We start from the raw sequence: 18,407 nt of genomic DNA on the forward strand, positions 1-18,407 counted from the left end.
TGAGAGCCTGTCTCAAAAACATACAAACGAGTCAAGTAACTGACTAAGACTCAATTCTAAGGGCCTTGCTACCAAGCCCCAGACGTCTAATAAGGCTCATAACTTGGGGTGTTTGGTTACCAGCTTGGGAGACACAAGAACTCACTGGCCCCTGGAGAAGGCAGTTTAAAGCGGGTCTGAGAGGCCACACGGGTTTGTCAGCTGTGTCGTTCTATCAGCTGTCATTAGCGTTACCTAAAGCCCTAGCCCATCCTCACTAACCAGGTGAAGCCCTGATAAGCAAACAGGAACCCGGCGCACACCTCCGTAGCTGGCATTGCCCCGCCCCTCATGCACCCTGAACATCGCTGTTCTACCTCATTCCTCTTCTGCCTGCAGCTCAGCCCTGCCTTCGCTCAATTTAGCTGATGGAACAGACCGATCTTCCCAATTAACGCTCCATTTCTGGGTCCTGAGGATTATCTACTACACGTCCATATTTCTGTAAAACCCAGGTTTATCAGGAACGCTTGTGAAGAGGCCTATGGCGACAGCTTTATTTTTTCTGTGTAGCCCTGGTTGTCCTGGAACTCAGACCAGGCTGGCCTTGAATTCACAAAGATAGATCTGCCTCCCCAAGCCTGTGCCATCCCACCTAGCTTCTCTGTGAGCCTGTGTCTCTGCACCATGTACACGCCCCGTGCCCATAGACAGCGGAAGGTGTCGGACCCCCAAATCTTGACCTATAGGTGGTTGAGCTGCTATAGGGTGTGGGAGCGTCCCGGCTTTCTGCTGCCGCCTCACGGTGGCTGTGCACCCGACAAGGTCTGTAGGTGAGGTCTGAGCCGCAGGTGGACAGCCCGTTACTGCCCACGATCTAAAACCGTCCCAGAGCCCCAGGGATAGCAGGTGAGGCAGGACTCAGCTGAGCTTTGACTGTCCCTGGGGCGGGATGATGTCCTAAACGGCCTCGAGCTCCACGAGCTGGGATGACAGGTGCATAGCGTTTCTCTCTTACTGAACAGTCCTCCAGACCCCCACCCCCGCGGTGTGTCCTTTTCGGAGCTGTGTGACACTGCGGGTCCCCACTGAGCTTCGGCTTCACCAGGTCAACCTCGCAGATCTGTATATGAACTGTGGGCGACAGCACCCATGATGTGTGGGGTGGCACGGCCATGATCTCCACGCTGCCCCTCGGCGGCGTGGGAGAGCGCCTATCTTGGGGTTGCTAGATCTCACCCTCCCTGCGGGGCGTGGAAGACACGCGCAGAGCGTGGAAAGCAGCTTTATTCTGAGGGTGGGCCGGGGTGTGGGGGTGCCGCAGCCTAGCTAGCGCACGCCGCACTCGGCCTGCAGCCGCTCCTGCTCCAGCGCGCGCACCAGGTCGCGCACGAACTGAACCTCGGCGGCCACCTGCGCGGCCAGCGCGTCGTAGCGGTTCTCCAGGCGACACAGGCGACGCTTCAGGCCCCCGGCGCCCAGCAGCGCCGCCCGCGCCTCCTCCTGCGCGCGCGTGCGCAGAGCCTCGGTGCGCCCCAGCTCCGTGCGCAGGCGCCGCAGGTCGCGGCCCAGCCCCACGCTCCCGTCGCGGCAGCGCGCCTCCCGCTGCTCGGCTGCCGCGCGCAGCGCGCATACGCGCTCCCGGCACTGTCGCCGGCCCCGCTGCAGCTCGCGCAGCCCCTGCTCCGCCGCCGCCACGTCCTCCAGGACACGCGAGAACCGCTCGAAGCTGGCGTAGCTCGTGTTGCGCGGCATGCTCGAGTGCGACTTGAGGCTGTACTCGCGCAGGCGCGCCGCGCGCAGCCGCCGTCGCTCCGGCTTCCGGGCGCCGTCCTCGCGCCTGCGCACCTGTGAGGAGCAGAGCTGCGGCAGGGGAGCCACGTCCACAGCCCTCCCGCCCGCCAGCTCGATCCCGGGCTCTCGAGGCCTCACCTTGATCCAGGAATGCTCCAGGCTCTGTGCGATGGTCATCCTCCTCCTGCGGGGTGGAGCGGGACAGCTCTCTGATGACTCCAGCCAAGGGCCCCCTCATGACCCCCATCAGGGCAACAGGACAGGTGACCCCTACCATGACCCCAGTCTTCCACAAGTGTCCCATCCCAGTGCATGGAGAGGCCAGACAAGCTGTAGCCCTATCTCCCCTAGAGCCCCTGCTGCCCCACCCTGGGTAGGCTTGCTCCGCCACCCCGGTGAGGTTCTAAGAGCTGTGGTCACTTGTGCCCAGAGGTCCCGGCTCAGCTGGCCATGGAGGGTGTAAAGACTAATAGTGAACCAGGCACTCAGCACCCAGGAGGCCGAGGCAGCCCAGGCTACAGAAGGCCCTGCCTCAAAAATACAACAACAAAAAGACCCAAAAAATAAAAGTGGTGTGGCCAGCTGAGGCTGTCACCATGGTCCGCCTACTTGGGGTCTTTGACCAGTAGCCTGCGGATGAAATCCTTGGCCAGCTCGCTAGTGCTGCTGAAGTACTCCTCGTCAAAGTCATAGTTCACTGCAGAGATGTTCGTCAGCGTTTCCTGCTTGGTCTCCCCCAGGAATGGGGACGCCCCGCTCAGGCTGCAAGGAGACAGGGCACATGGCAAGCCAGAGAGGGGGTCAGCTGATGGGGGCTGACACCCCATATCCCTCCACTGCTTATCTGGGAATAGAGATCGAAGTGAGAGTCTGCCTGCTTCACACGGGTCTGTGGAGTGTTGCTGTGAGCAGGCTGTGACCACTGTGAGCAATGCCAGGCTGGGGCACAAGCACTCCCATGAGAACCGGCAGGCTGAGCTGGTCAGTAAGCAGCGCCCCTCCACAGTTCCCGTCTCTGCTCTCACTTCTGCTCTGATTTCCTCCAATGACTGGCTGTCATGGGATGACCAAACCCTGTCTTCCCCAAGGTGGGTCTGGTTTATCATAATAGAAGGCAAACTGAGACATCCCCCCCCCATATTCCTGACTCACTGGCCCCCTTGAGAGGGGAGACATTTCCAGCGAGGGGGGTGGGCAATCCCTAGAACACGGTCAACAATCCTCACTGAGGAGCTGAGAATGAGCCACAGCCTAGAATCCCTCAGTGAGGTCGTGGTCAGGGGTGGGGCCTAGACCCCACAGTGAGGGAGCTAGGCACACAGCCAGAGGTACAGCCAGGGTTCCACAGGGGGCAGCTTCTTCCTGAGCTATCTCCCAGTGCATCTGCAGCCATCCCAGCCCAGATCCTAGCTTCTAGCAGGTACAGTCTGAGGCCCCAGTCAGGGACTCACAGGATGTAGGTGATGACGCCGATGCTCCTGTAGGGGGCAGAAGAGATTGGTCAAAAAGGCTGTGACAGCACTTCATGTGTGGTCAGTGTCAGTCACAGGGTCGCCTGACCACCTGGGCTAAAGCCAGGACAACAGAACCTCAGGACCCTCTCTGGCAGCAGTGAGCCCCTGGATCCTGTGTGACGGAGCAGAGCCCATGTAGTCTGAAAGGTTGGGAACAGCTAGGGGAGCACGGGGAGCACGGAGGGGCTGGAGCAGTCCAGGATGTCCACCAACCCCACTCACCACATGTCTGCCTCCAAGCCAAGTGGCTCATAGTTGACAATCTCGGGGGCTGTGGGAGACAGGATCATTGAGGCAGGTCAGGCCGAGACTGGGCAGGATCTACCCTACTGGGCGGTGCCCACACCTGCCCCTCACCGACAAACTCAGGTGTGCCAAAGATGTTTTTGAACTCGCTGCCGGCCTCGATCCTGTGGGCGATGCCGAAGTCGATAAGCTTGATGCGTGGGCTGGCCGCATGCTTGTCCAGGAGCATGATGTTCTCGGGCTGCAGGATGGCACTGGGGGTGACTCTTGGTTATCCCTGGCCCCCCTCCCCGCGCCCACACATACAAACGCGCGCCACCTTCAGGTCAAAATGCGCGATGCGCTTGGAGTGCAGGTAGTGCACACCATCCAGGATCTGCTTGAGGAACTGTGTGGCCTCATCCTCTGTCAGCGACTCCTTCTCGGCCAGGAAGTCGAACAGCTCGCCACCAGACACCAGCTCCAGGATCAGCACCACATCTGTCTTGTTCTCGAACACGTCGTGCAGCGTGATGATGTTGGGGTGGCGGATCTCGCGCAGAATGCTCACCTCCCGCTCGATCTCCTCCCGACTCACACCGCGCCGGCTGGACGGCAGACGTCGCTTCTTGATGAACTTGGCTGCATACTCCATGCCCGTGCCCCTCTGCTGGCACTTGCGCACGATGGCGAACTGGCCACTGTAGGGGAGGAGACAGCTAGGTGCCCGCAGACTCGGAGGGAACCAGGACTCTATACCCAGCCCAGCCTCTGTGTGCTTGTGCCCCAGGTGTCCCAGAACAGCAGATCCTCCCAAAGAGCCAAATGATGGACACCTGGGGGACGGCTTGGGGGTGAGAGCGCTGGCCAGGGACTGGGGACCCAAGAAAAATCAGGTGTGGTTAACCCCAGTGCTGGGGGAGAGGAGGTCCCTGACCAGGGAGTTCGGCCACCTTGAGCTCCAGGTTCAGTGAGACACCCTGTCTCCAAAAAACAAGGTGACATAAAAACGGTATCCCTCAGTCAGGTTTTTAACACGGGCAGAGGCAGGAGCACTTCAAGCCCAAGGCTGCGGAGTTGCACCCTCTAAAATGAAAAACCTACCCGTAGAGCAAAGCTCCTGAAAACAGCCAACATCTCAGGAGTTTCAGCAAGTCCCCAACCAGATGTACGGCCCCTCCCAATACAAAACCAACAAAAGCCCCCAAAGCACACAAGCAGTGAGGGCTGTGGCTGACTCAGGCCAGGCCGCCTGGGAGAGGAGCAGGGAAGCACGCAGCCCCAGTAGGAGGACGCCCATGGTGGAATTGCCCACAGGCTGTGCAGTTCGCCCCAGGGTCCCATGTTTCTGAGCTGTCACCCATGCTGGGGTGGGCCTTGGTGATACAGCTGTCTGAGCCATTTCTCCTGTTATAAGTAACCCCAATAAAATTCACCTCTGGGCTTTGGTGGTGCCTTGCCTTGGTCTGCCAATGGCTCCCTATCTGGAAAAGCTGGTGATTCAACTCTGCCCAGGAACAGAGCTGCACATCACCAGTTTAAGCTCCAAGACTTCTTGTCTCAACAGTCAAACCTTACCACGCAACCTGGGCTAGCCCTGAGTTTAGTGACCCCTGGCCTCAGCCTCCTGAGGGTGAGAAGGCAGAGGCTGCCATCACAGCCATTTTGTTTTTAACAAATTACCTTTGGCTGTTGGTTCTTTTGTTTTTAGAATGAGACAAAAAGTCTGACCATGAGAGCCAGGCTGGCTTCTCGGCTTCTGAGCCCAGGCTCACAGCAGCTGGGACAACAGCATGTTTTCCCAGAACCTCAAGACATAAATGTTTGGGCTGGAGAGACGGCTCAGTGGCTAAGAGCACTGGCCGCTTTCCCGGAGTTTCTGAGTTCAATCCCCAGCAACCACATGGTGGCTCACAACCATCAATACTGGATCTGATGCCCTCTTCTGGGATGTTGGCATAGTTGCAGACAGAATACTATATACATAATAAATAAATCTTAAAAAAAAAAAAAAACAAAGCATAAATGTTTTAGGGAATAGAACAGGCCCATCATCCTAGTCCTGGGGAGGTGGAGGAAGGAGGATCCAAAGTTTAAGGTCACCCTTGGCTACATGGTGAGTTTGAAGCTAGCCTGGGCTACATGAGACACTGCCTCATACAACAAGGAGCTGGTCAGATGACTCAGTGGGTGAAAGCAACAACACAGACAACCAGAGTGGGAGGAGAGAACTGACCACACAGCTGGTTTACCTGTATGTACTCACAGGCAGGAGGATCTCTGGGAGTTCAAGGCCATCCTGGTCTACAGATCAAATTCCAGCACAACCAGTGCTACACAACATCGGGTATCAAAACAACAAAACCAAAACCAACCAACCAACTGAACAATCAAACAAAACCCATATAGCTACTCCTGAAACCCTTCACATCTAAGGACAGCATTTGGTGGTATGCAGCCATCCACGGTGTAGACCAAGTGCACCTGGGGAAAGAGGCCCGAACAGCACCTGTAGGCACTGTCCTGCACCCTGACCTGTGTCTATTACTGCACAAGCACCGAAGGTCCCAGGATGGAGTGGGGAAGGGACAAGGCCAGTCCCAGGACTCAAGCAACCCAATGGCTCACTCATCAGGTCCCCTCAACAGATGCAGCAACATACCCACAGAGAGACACCACCCCGACACCAGCCTGACTCCAGTAGCTCACTGAGAGTGTGAGGGTCATGGAGAGGCCAAAAGGACACGGCCTCCTCCACTGGGTGCTACCTTGGCTTCATGCTGACATGTGTGTAAGGACTATACCTATGCAACGGCCCTGTGAGGCATCTGCAGGCATCACCCCCACCTCAGCCAAGGAGTGCTCGGCCGCCGCAGCCGTCATAGAGCGCAGCACGAACCTGGAGCTTGACCACAGGCAGCAGGTGCCACTAAGTGCCCAGTACCTGGCCCTGGCCTATGATGCCCCAGTGCCAGGGTAAGCGGCCCACACTTGCATACCTCACCTTCCAGCACAGTGATGGAAGCCAGCCTGGGTCAGACCACACTCGTACTGTGACCATGTCCATCCTGTCTCTCTGCCTCTGCCAGGAATGATGTGTGTGCGTGGCAGCCACAGTCCTTGTGCAGAGGTCAGAGGGTGGCTTGTGGGTCCCAGGTGCCGTCAAAGCTACTCAGGGGTGGGCACAGATGGCCGAGGGAAGGGTGGAGCCCCTCAGCCGCTTCCATCATCCACACTGTTCTTACTCCCTCTCCACGGCGGGGCCCACAGGTGTATCTCTTGGGTGTGCTGCTGGGACAGAAGCTAAGGGCTTCCCATTTGTAAGGTGAATATTCTACCCTGAGCTATCATCAGACTTGTTCTTCTGGTAGGGTCTCCGGTAACCCAGGCTGGCCTTGAATTCACTCCCTGTGTAGCTGAGGATGGTCCTGAACTCCTGGCTCTACCTCCTTACTTCTGGGACAACAAGCATACCCACCACGCCTACTTATCAGGGTTGTTAAGGACAAGGACTTTGGGGCTGAGCAGGTAGTGAGGACTGACAGACACGGGACAGCAGCCTTGACTGCACCTGGGACCCACAAGACACCCTCTGACCTCCACACAAGGGCTGCGGCTGCCACACACACACATACTATAATAAATGGCTCTTAAAAGCTAACAAATGAGCTGAGTGGTGGCGCACGCCTTCAATCCCAAGGAGGCAGAGGCAGGTGGATCTCTGTGAGCTCGAGGCCAGCCTGGTCTACGGAGTGAATTCCAGAACAGCCCGGGCTATATAAAGAAACTCTATTTGGAAAAACAAAAGTTAATTAATTAATTAAAAATAGGCCCTGGAGAGATGGCTCAGCAGTTAAGAGCACTGACTGCTCTTCCAGAGGTTCCGAGTTCAGTTCCCAGCAACCTCATGGTGGCTCACAGCCGCCTGTGATGAGAGCGGGAGGCCTCTGCTGGCGTGCAAGCATACATGCATACAAGCACACGTGCGTACAAAGCACACACGCAGCTGAACACTGTATGCACAGTAAATCAATCTTCTATAGAAATTAAAAAATAAAAACACAGAGACCCAGACAGCAAGTGTACAGTGTGGCAGGCCTGGGGCCCAGACCTGCCCAACCCCATAAATATTTTACATAAATCACACAGGATCGCAGGCCCTGGTTAGGCACAAATCCACCCTCATGTGCTGGGTCAGCACCAGAGCCTGTGAAGTGCTGAGTGTCCGAGTGTCACTACGTCAGTGCTAAAGCATCCATACAGCCTTCTGGGGTGAGGAGGTGTGTACGTGGGACGGCCTGTGTTTCTCTCCACAGAGACCAGCAGGGGCATCAGATTCCTGGAGCTGGAGTCACAGGTGGCTGTGAGCCTCCATGTGGGTGCTGGGAATCGAACCTGGGTCCTCTGCACAAGCAGCTGGTGCTGTGATCACTGAGCCGTCTCTCCAGCCCCCCATCTTATTTTTCAGTCTGAGTCTCACGTCCCTGGCACGGGATGTCCCCACTTCCCTAGCAGCAGGCTCAGATGTGACCAGCACATGTGGCTCTTTATATGCATGATGGGGACACAGCTGGAGCCCTACTCGGGTGGCAGACACCCACAGCCTATAAAGAGCCTGTCTGTAAAGAGACAGTACATCTGCCTGGGGTCTGCGAGCGCTGGTCCCATTCGGTCCCCCAGTTTAGCTGGGAGCTTCCCAGGGGTGGAGGTTAGGGCTGGAGTGGGAAACTCCATAAGTCCCTAGGCAGGAAGGAAGACTCTCCTCAGCCTGCCTTATACTGGGAAGGGTTATTTACATTCCATGGGAATGACATCATAGGGCGGGCCTTGATGTTCCCAGAAGGCTGGCCAGGCTAGAACTTGCCAAATAAGGTCTGAAGCCCCTCAGAAAGAGGAAGGGCCTGGCGTGAGGAGGTGGGAGGAGGAAGAGGGAGGGGGCTCCAAAACATGGAGAGGCAAGAGAGTTAGCCTAGAAAGAGAACCTGGCTTTCGCAAGAAACACCAAACAGAAAATGGTCTCCTGAAGCATGCAAGCACTGGGGAAATGCCGGTGTAAAAGCATAGTGTACAGAACTAAAGAAAGGAGTCTCAGTAAGTCATCAAACAGCCTGAGCAGTGTGGTGGGACACAGCACCCAGGCTGCCAAGGACAGTCTGAGTTCAGCCCCTGGAACCCGCACGGGACAGAAGAGCGCAGACTCCAGGAAGAAGTGCTTCGACCTAGACACATATGCACAAAATATAATAATTACATAAAAGAAGTTGAAGGCCAACCTGGGGTACTTGAGACGTGCCAGGCCAACCTGGGGTACATGAGACCCCGCCTTTAAAGAAAAAATCAACCAAGGCCGGGTGGTGGGCAGTCCTTTAGCTCCGGCACTTGGGAAGCAGAGGCAGGAGGATCTCTGTGATTAGCAAGTTCCAGACCAGCCAGGCATATGTAGTTAGTCTCTGTCTCACGGGGGTGGGGGTGGGGAACCAAACTCAGAACAATCTCACAGCGGACAATGCTCTCAGGCACTGTCCCTGGCTCAGAGGACACGGAATCTGAAGCCCAGAGTGGTGCCAAGACACAGAGGCCAGGAAGGGCAGGGGCGCCCACCAGCAGCCCACCCCCATCACTCACCTGCCCAGCTCCTCCCCCATCTCATAATGGTCCTCAACGTCCTCCTGTCTGAATGTGGACATGGCGGCTGCCGACTTCAGGATTCTGGGGACACAGGAACTGGGGGACAGAGGAGAGCGAGAATGTTTATCACAGATCCAACTTCTTCCAAGAGACTGCCCCAGCACATGTGACACCGATGCCCCTGCCCCAGACTTTCTTTGGTCATCTAATGCCCCTACCCACAATTTGGACACAGCAGAGCAAACCTGGCACCCCAGCACTGGGGAGGGGAGGGCTGAGGACAGGAGTTCAAGGGCATCCTCAAATACGTGGTGAGTTACAGCCAGCCTGGGCTCCATGACGGGAACTGGAGTGACTGAAGGGATGGCTCTGACAGTAAGAGTGGGTGCTGTTCTTGCACAGTAGCTGAGTTCGGTTCCCAGTGCCCACTTTAGGTGGCTCACTAGTACCCCTAACTCCTGTGCCTGGTGACCCCGGAACACCCTCTTCAGGCATCTACGGTACCTGCAGGCATTGCGACACCCCTCTCAAAAACAAGCATAGATATAACTAAAACAAGCAGACCAACCCTGTCAAGCAGTATACACACACACACAAAGCTATAAAACACAGAATATAGTGTCATCATGTGCCCTTTACCCTAGCACTCAGGAGACTGAGGCAGGAGGATTAAGCCGAGTTTAAAGTCAGCGTGAGGTTCTCTACTCTCAACACTCTTCCATAGCGTCCGGCTCTTGGGACTCTTAGCTAGCTTCCTCACCTGTCAATCATGCCCACCTGCACCCCGGAACTTGGGGGTGTCGCTGGAAATCCGACGCATGCGCAGCCGTGGTGCCGCTCCTAGAGGTCCACCCCTGGAGGCTGGAGAGTCCCGAGACAACCATGCCCCTTGCGGATCCCTCCCCTTGCTCTGGCCCTGGCCGCGTGTCCCTTGGGTCCCAACACAACGTCCCGGCCCCGGCCCATTCGTACCGTCCTACGCCCGGGTCCCCGCCCGGCGCCAGCGAGGCCCCCGCGAGAGCCTCCGGTGCAAATCCTAAGGCGACATCTGCGCATGCGCCGACGGCGCAGCAACACGCCCCCAGAAGTCCGCGCTCATTGGATCCCGACATTAGCCAGAAACTAAATGCACCACTCATTGGCTAGCATCCGACCTATCAGCGGAAGCGGACGCTGATTAGCTACGTCATCACCCTAGACTAGGCGAGACTCCAGTGCTCATTGGACAAGGATTGCCGGCTGGCCAAGGCTTGCCAGGAACGCCCAATGCCGCCCTCGGGGAGCACGTCAGTGGGCGGGTGTCTCCCTGCTCTGATCTGATTGGCTAGCGCAAACAGTGAGGCTGTAGACTAACCTGGGGCCACACAAGCTGTAAACCAGACCCCTGGATGTGCACATGGAGACGGTCCAAGCTTGTGGAACCGAGCGGGGTACGTGTACTGGAAGGTCTATGGCCAAGACATTGGGTAGCGGGGGGTTGGGGACACCACTGCAGGCCACCCTCAGTAAGGAAACCAGGAGCCTTGTGGGAGAAGCCAGACACCCTTAAAAGCAGAGGTGACCGGGAAAGCGAACGCAGAAGGACGAGGAGGAGCCGGTGCGGATCAACCACAGTAGAGTTTATTACTCCAATGATTCACACAGCGGGGTTGCAAGTCTAAGGCTGGCTGCCTGCCTTCCTTGAGGGACTTACCCCACCTCCCCCTCTGGGGGAACTCCACTTGGCCATGGACCCCATAAACCTCTGAATGCATTCATTTAGACTTTTGGACATCTGCGAGTTTCCCTCTGAAAATGTTAAGAGCCGTGTCCCGCCCACCCCACGGCCTGCCAGTCCAGCCTGCAGAGAGCGATTCCCGCTGCCTTCTAATTCCGAAATAAATAGACTTGGTGACAAGTGTGCTGAGTGATGTCAGGGCGGCCCCAGCAGCCTCCAGAGGGGCACCATGGGGACAGTCTCAAGGTGTCTTCTGATGGGCGGGCACTGTGCAGCGTGTGGCAGTACCAAGCTGCCTACAGTTTGTCCAGGAAGTTGTCCAGGGCTGGGATGCCTTCCTTCAGGCCTTTGCGCTTGCGGGTCTCAGCTACCACTTGGCTGGGGCGGCTGCTGTTGTCAAAGGGGTCCCCAGGCAGGATCTGCCAGTGGTCAAACACGCACTGGGGGAAGGCCTGGCCACCAGTGTTGGATCGAAGGTCTGCGGTGAAGCCTGCACAGAAGACAGGAGGCTCATCAAGCAGCCTGACCCTCTAGGTCTCTCCCTGGGGGCATGCCTCGCTGTCTTGTCATTCCTCTCAGGGAGGCTGCTGGCTTTCCAGGTTCCATGTTGGTTTTGAGCTGTTTCTCTGCATAGTTTGTAGCTCTGGCTTTCCTGGCACCCTTAACCAGGCTGGCCTTGAAGTGACAGAACTCTGCTCCCCTGCTCCACACCCACCCAGCTACATAACCTGCCAGCAAACCCCAGGGAGCAGACACTCACCAAAGGACTCATTGACAGGCAGGTATGCCTTGACCACGAACATGGGGGTACCGGCCACCTGGGACTCCTCAAATACATGGCCACGCTTCCTGTTGAGGACACCGTAGATGCCACCCACCACTTGCTCAGGACACTGAGAAGAGAGAAGAGTGGTTTGCAGTGGGCAGCAGCAGGAGGTCAGACAGGCACCCCACCCACAAGGCACACCAGTTACCTGGATCTCCACTAGATAGATGGGCTCCATGAGGCGGGGCTGTGCAGTCAGCACACTGGCATAGAGGCAGCGGCGCGCTGTGGGGATGATCTGGCCGCCTCCCCGGTGGATGGCATCAGCATGCAGGGTGACATCATGGACATCGAATCGCACACCACGCATGTTCTCCTCACACAGAGCGCCCTGGGAAGAGGTACAAGTCAGACAGTGGCAGGCCCTCAGAAAGTCAGAAAGCCAGCTCAGGCGCAGTCACTCACCTCCTTCGTAGCCCACTGGAAGCCAGCCACCACACTGTCCTTGATCTCATTCAGGTACTGCACACCCTTGGTGATGTCGGTGAGAATGTTGGGGCCAGTGCCGTCAGGGCCGAAGCACCAGATCTTGCGGGCTTCGGCAACATCCCACTCATACTTTTCAGCCAGGTAGCGGGCACGGGCTTTGAGCTCCTGGCGGGCAGACACCTCGCCCTTGTCGATGTCCTCTGCCAGGCCATCAGGGAAGGGCCTGGCCTTCATGTACAGCCGGTTGTGCTTGTTCGGGGACTTGGACAGACACAGCACGTTGGACTCCTCGCTGACGGTCTCCCGGTAGGACACGACAGGGTCAGACTTCTTGATGGGGATGCAGGCGTGGTCCTCCTCCAGGTCCTTCAGGCAGATCTCCAGGTGCAGCTCGCCCGCGCCCGCAATGATGTGCTCTCCAGACTCCTCGATGATGCACTGTGGGAACAGTGGTCAGCGCCCTTGCCACCCTCCCCAGGAGGCCCCAGCCTCAGGCCCAGCACTGGCTACTTTCTGCTGGTGTTCCCCCCCCCCCACCCACGGCCGGCCAAGGAGCAAGCGGCACACCTGCACCATGGGGTCAGACTTGGCCAGCCGCTTCAGCCCCTCCACCAGCTTGGGCAAGTCAGCTGGGTTCTTGGCCTCCACGGCCACCCTGACGACAGGGCTGACACTGAACTTCATCACGCGCATGTTGTGAGCGTGCTCAAAGGTGGTGATGGTCCCCGTCTTCACAAGGAACTGGTCCACTCCGACCAGCCCCACAATGTTTCCACAGGGCACGTCCTCAATCGGCTCCACATAGCGGCCCATCATCAGGATGGTTCTCTGGATGGGCTTCAGGTACAGGTCTTCTTTCTTCCCAGGGGTGTAATTGGGGCCCATGATGCGGACCTTCAGGCCCGTGGACACCACCCCAGAGAACACTCTACCAAAGGCATAGAAGCGGCCTTTGTCAGAGGTTGGCACCATCTTGGAAATGTACATCATAAGGGGGCCTTTGGGGTCGCAGCTCTTAATACCTACGGAGAGTTGGGAATTCAAGTCACCCAGCTGCTACACCAGGAAGACCCAGGAGCAGAGCCGACGGCGGGCCTATGGTACATACCCATGGCAGCCTCGTCATCAGGTGGCCCCTCGTAGAGCAGCTCACAGCGGTACTTCTGCGCAGTGACAGGGGATGGCAAGTGGATGGTGATCATCTGGAGCAGGGCGTCCCCCGCGGGCAGCCAGCGGCGCATCACAGCTTTGAGCAATGGCTTGCCCTCCTTGTCCTTGTCCTCGCTGTCCAGCTTGATGTCCAGCTTTTCAATCAGCTTGGCTGTCTCCTCCTTCCTGAAGTTCATGATGGCATCGAACACCTGTGCCCAGGGGGAAGGAGGTGAGCCCGGCGACCTGAGACCTGCTGGCCCAGGCTGGGGTTCCCAGGGGGCCACAGCTTACCCACCTTAAAGATGGGGTCCAGGATAAGCTGGCAGAAGGTGCGGGGAAGTTTCTTCCCGTCTGGGCTATTGGCTGACTTGCTGAACTTGCCATTGGCCGGGTCGAAGTACCTAGTAGAGAGTGGTCACGTAGCAGAGGCAGCAGAGGCTGCAATGGGCGGTGTGCAGTGGCAGCCCCACGTCCTGTACTCACCGGTCTCCCCACAGCTTCTTCATCATGTCCTCCACTTTCTTAGCGCGCTCGGCTGCCCCCAGCTGGCCCTCACCCTTGGCCGCAAACTTAGCCACGTACATCTCTGCAAACTGCTTCAGAGTGAAGGCCCAGCCGTGCAGGCCAGAACCAAAGCCTACGGTGCCCAGGACAGGGTCAATCTGAGGGAGGAGGAGGGCAGCCGTTACCAGCAAAGTTGGTTAGCAGCCAGCCCAGCCACAGGCCCACAGCCTCAGATACTGAGTTTCTTCAACAGACATCAGGTCAAAGTGAAGAATTTCTGTCATCACGTGTGGGTGCAGGTCCTCCCAGGGCCCTGATCTCTCCCAGCCCCCTCCCCGGACAAGCAGGGCTTCGCACCATGATATTGCCCATGGGCCCGCTCTCGCCCTCGCCATAGGTAGAGATGATGACGTTGACATTCTCCACGATGCGCTGGAAGGTCTGGTAGAGCTCCTCAGGCTCCAGCTGCAGCTCCAGCAGGGCCCGGTCCATCTTATTCATCATCAGCACGGGCTTGATGCGCTCGGCGATGGCCTGGCGCAGCACCGTCTCTGTCTGCACACACACGCCTGAGGGACAGTGCAGCGTACAACTTAGAGGTCCGGGGAAAAGCACCAGCATTTTAACCCCCGGGGTGTTCGTCAAGGGCCCAGTGACTGGTCTGTCGGCGGGAACGTGCTCAGGCACTCACCAAGGTTCACTGGGCCAGATCACCCAGAGCCACATCTGCTTAATCAGTTCAGGTCCACCCTCCTGTGAGGGCAGCAGCCTGGCCCCTTGCCACTCTGTCCCTTACCCCTTTCACTATACAGCCCGGGAGGTCCTGGACCTCAGAGGCCCGCCTGCCTCTGCCTCAGAGTGCAGGAATCAAAGGGTAACAAGTCCACAACTTCGCTAGCTAACTTCACAACCCCCCTGCCCAGACACAGATGGTCACAGCCACTCCAACTGAAACCTAATCTCCCCTTAAAATGAGTGACTTGAATTTAGGTCCCCCAAAGGTGTCAGTACTGGGCCAAGAGAACATCAGCTATTGTCACTTACCAGACACACAGTCCACCACCACCAGAGCTCCGTCGGTGACACGCAAGGCAGCTGTCACCTCTGAAGAGAAGTCCACATGGCCTGGAGAGTCGATGAGGTTGATGAGGAAGCCCGAGCCATCCTTGCTCTGCTTGATGAAGTTCAGGTCGTTCTCAGAGAGCTCATAGAAGAGGGAGATGGCCCTACGGGGAAGGGGACATCAGTCCAGACATGGTCACGAGATGGAGCCACTCCTGGTCCCAAATACTGAGGTGACCCCCACAGCATCACTGGCAGACCAGTCGAGAAGCAGATATATTGGAGAAATGCCCCTGAATTTGCTGTTGGTCCATTGGCAGTCAAGTCCCTGGGGGCGCTGAGTGACACACAGAACACAGCCCCCGCCCCTCGGGCCGCCCCAACTTACGTGGACTTGATTGTGATGCAGCGCTCCTGCTCATCCTTCCGAGTGTCGGTGAAGCGTGTCTCCCCGGCCCGAGCAGAGGCGATGATGCCCGCCTTGCACACGAGGGAGTCGGTCAGCGTGGACTTGCCGTGGTCCACATGGGCGATGACTGACATGTTCCGGATGTTGGCTTTCTTGTCCATGATGGCACGGATCTGATCTACTGTGAAGTTCACCTGGCGTGGGGGGAGGGCGGGCGGGGTGATTCTGGGAACTCGGCCTGGCAGGCACCAGCAGGTCGAGAGCACCCCACGCCGGACAGGAGGTGTCAAGACTGCCTGACTCGGCAAGCCCGGCACCTCAGGGGCAAGGGTCCACAGATGTGTCACCAGCACAGCTCTACCCTGAGAGCAAGCTGACAACTGGACAAGGGGAAGAGCAAGCCTGGGCTCGAGGACAACCAAAGCACCGCGTACGTCATCTCAGCAGAGCGGCCCCCGGCCGGCAGAGGGTGGGAAGTGCTGGCCCGTCACGGTCACCGCCGGCCGCACACCGGCCGGGGCTCCGCGCCAAGGTCAACCGCGCAGGTCAAAGGTCCGCCGGGGCTGTCACCTCCCGGGGTGGCTCTCCGCCCGTCCCAGGGGCGCGGGGACAGCGCCATGCCCGCGGGCACGGGGACGCGGGAGCCGGAGGAGCGCTCCGGCCGCGGGGGACACGCAGACATGGCGCCGAGGCCCGACCACGTCGCGCCGCCCGGGCCGGGAGGGCCGTGTCTCCTCCGCCTCCCCCTCGGGGCCGCGCTGCGCCGCCGCCCGCCGCCGCGGAGACCCGCCTCGGCCCCCGAGTCCCGCCGCTCCGCGGACACTCACCATGGCGGCGGATGGCGACGGATTCTCAGAGTCGGAGGTGAACGGGGAGGCGCGCCGACGATGGCGGCGGCTGCGGCGGAAGAGACCGCTGACGTCAACGCCCCGCCTTTTATAGGTGGACGCCGGTTGGGCGCGTCACGTGACGGCGCGGCCGCGCTGCGGGCCTGGTTGGCTGGGCCCCGCGGACCGGTCTGCGCACGCGCAGAGAGCGGCGGCCGGGACTTAACGCTTGGCCCGCCTTGGGAGCGGCTGCGTCGCGGCCGGGGCGTGGCCAGCTCGGTCGCCGGACCCAGGGCGAGGGTCCGAGGGGGGGTCTTTAGACGTAGACTCTTCAGAACACAGTTGCTTCCAAGATGATTCTTGAAAACCTTGTAGGTCAATAAAAAAGTACTTTGAAATTCGTCTCGGGCCGCGCGTTGGGCCAAAGCCCGAGTTCCTGGGTTTGAGGCTGTTATGTAATTTGACACCTCTGGGAAAAGCTGGAGAAAGTGACCCTTGGGGCCCCAGATCTATTTCTACAAAATCTTGCTTGTGCTTTTATTACACTTTTTCGTTTGTTTGTTTGTTTGTTTGTTTTGGAAACAAGGTCTTTGGATGCAGCCCAGGATGGTCCCAAACCCCGACGATCTGCCTGCCTCGGTGCTGGGGTTAAAGTCTGCGCCAACAACCCAGCTCTCCGGAAAGGTTTTTTTTTTTTTTTTTTTTTCCAGAGACAGGATCTGTAGTAGAACAGGCTGGCCCTCAACTGGATTGACTGTAGAGGTTGTCCTTGAATTCCTGATCCTCCTGCCGGCAAGAATGCAACATAAACGATAAAACCAAAACAAAAGGCGGACAGTAGTGGTGCAGCTTTTAGACAGGAGATCTTTGTTAAAAGCTAACCTAGTCTACACAGTGGATAACAGGACAGACAGAGCTAAACCGAGAAACCCCGCCTTAAAAACAAACAAACAAACGATAGATAGATAGATACATAGAGATATCTACTGATAGAGATCTGTCAGTGGAGCTCGGCAGAGTGACAATCAGCAGTCATTCCAGCACTTGGCAGATGGAGGCAGGGGGATTAGGAATTCAAGGCCATCCTTCCTTGCATAATGAGTTTTTTCAAAAAGAAAATGAAACCAAACCTGTGGTTTCTCGGATTTTTGTCACTTGTCTCCTAATTTTTTGCACCTTTAGACGGGTTTCATTCTGTAGCCCGTAACTCACAGCAATCCTTTTAAAGCTACTGCCTGAACAAAGCAAGGAGAAAGTGTTTTTAAAGAGAGGCCTCGATGCTGGCCGTGCCGCGTGAGTCCAGAAGGAGGCGCCGCAAGACCGCGAGCGTGACTGTCCCCGCCTGACCCTGGACGCACAGTCTTCTGCACACAATAGATACTCATTGTTTCTCCGTTCGACCCATGCAGAAGACCTTCCCTCGGGAAACCTTGTTTCAAGCTCCCTCATTAAAGCCAGGGGACACATCTTACCCTTCCAGACTTGGAGGGAGAGGAAGGGAGGAGTCCTAACCTAAAATAAGTAAATTAAGCAATGCGGTTTGGGAATCTTGGCTCTAAAGTGTACCGGCACCGCCTCCACCACTGCGGTCTCTCTGTTTGCTTTAAAAACCTGATCCCTGCTTAAACAAGAGGGGACGCTGAGACCAATGACAGGAATCAAGTCTATTGATTGGCTGGGACGCAGAGCCTCCCCAGGGGTGGCAGGCTCAAGAACTAAGCTCGAGAACTAAGGACCATCAACACCTGGGTGCCCTACTCCATTCCAGTCAAGTTTTACAGGGCCAGCGCATGCGCCCTATGGTCGGGAATTTTGCATCCTAAAGATCTGTTTTCTTGAAGAGCAGAGAGGTCCCTGAACTGAGTGTCAAAGACTCTTTTTTTTTTTAATTTTTTATTTTTGTGGCTGGAGAGACAGCCATGGGTGCTGGGAACCGAACTCTTATATTTTTGGTTGTGAGCCTAGCCTTTAACGGCTGAGCCATCTCTCTAGCACGTGTCAAAGATTCTTAACAGTTCATTCTAGGAAGAAAGGAGTCTTTGCAATCAGACAGGGCAAATGTTCTCAGAGATTCAGCCAGCTGGGGCTGGTCTCAGGGTATAGAGAATTGTCTACAGGCGAGAAGCCCTGGGTTCCACCCCACAGCCATATACACTGGGGTTGGCAGTGCCTGCCTCTCATCCCACCAGCTGGAGACTAGAGGAGGAGCAGGAGCACAAGATTATCCTCAGCTACATGAGTTCAAGGCCAGCCTGGGCTACACAGAGAATTTGTTTTTAAAAATAAAGAGGTTAAAAAGCCAGGCAGTGGCAGGCAAATGCCTTCAATCTCAGAATAATAA

The 18,407-nt window shown here is 57.2% G+C and overlaps 2 protein-coding genes and 1 non-coding gene across 6 annotated transcripts; all 3 read right to left on the reverse strand.

Annotated features, from left to right (window-relative positions):
- Positions 1-1,248: 1,248 nt before the first annotated feature.
- Dapk3 (death associated protein kinase 3) lies at positions 1,249-10,196 on the reverse strand. 4 transcript variants are annotated; one of them, XM_028771618.1, is made up of 9 exons: positions 10,113-10,196; positions 9,138-9,236; positions 3,853-4,213; positions 3,645-3,774; positions 3,510-3,558; positions 3,225-3,251; positions 2,383-2,535; positions 1,912-1,957; positions 1,249-1,827 (listed from the first exon to the last, which is right to left on the reverse strand). In XM_028771618.1, exons 2-9 carry the CDS (start codon positions 9,197-9,199, stop codon positions 1,309-1,311), a joined length of 1,347 nt encoding a protein of 448 aa, XP_028627451.1. In that variant the 5' UTR covers positions 9,200-9,236; positions 10,113-10,196; the 3' UTR covers positions 1,249-1,308. The 4 variants fall into 4 exon arrangements, with proteins under 4 accessions (XP_028627451.1, XP_028627449.1, XP_028627450.1 ...); XM_028771616.1 differs by lacking the exon at positions 10,113-10,196 and adding an exon at positions 9,918-10,037; XM_028771617.1 differs by lacking the exon at positions 10,113-10,196 and adding an exon at positions 9,901-9,994.
- A 542-nt stretch (positions 10,197-10,738) lies between these two features.
- Eef2 (eukaryotic translation elongation factor 2) lies at positions 10,739-16,159 on the reverse strand. The gene is made up of 12 exons (XM_028771715.1): positions 16,067-16,159; positions 15,219-15,433; positions 14,813-14,994; positions 14,126-14,337; positions 13,748-13,926; positions 13,560-13,665; positions 13,221-13,473; positions 12,680-13,134; positions 12,089-12,550; positions 11,832-12,014; positions 11,618-11,750; positions 10,739-11,347 (listed from the first exon to the last, which is right to left on the reverse strand). The coding sequence occupies exons 1-12, from the start codon at positions 16,067-16,069 to the stop codon at positions 11,154-11,156; spliced, it is 2,577 nt and encodes an 858-aa protein (XP_028627548.1). The 5' UTR covers positions 16,070-16,159; the 3' UTR covers positions 10,739-11,153.
- On the reverse strand, positions 13,996-14,059 carry LOC114624743. Its single transcript, XR_003711969.1, has one exon. It is a non-coding gene; the product is annotated as a small nucleolar RNA SNORD37 (small nucleolar RNA).
- Positions 16,160-18,407: the final 2,248 nt, after the last annotated feature.

Source organism: Grammomys surdaster, unplaced genomic scaffold (assembly GCF_004785775.1).
Source record: "Grammomys surdaster isolate TR1022 unplaced genomic scaffold, NIH_TR_1.0 209, whole genome shotgun sequence".
NCBI lineage: Eukaryota > Metazoa > Chordata > Mammalia > Rodentia > Muridae > Grammomys > Grammomys surdaster.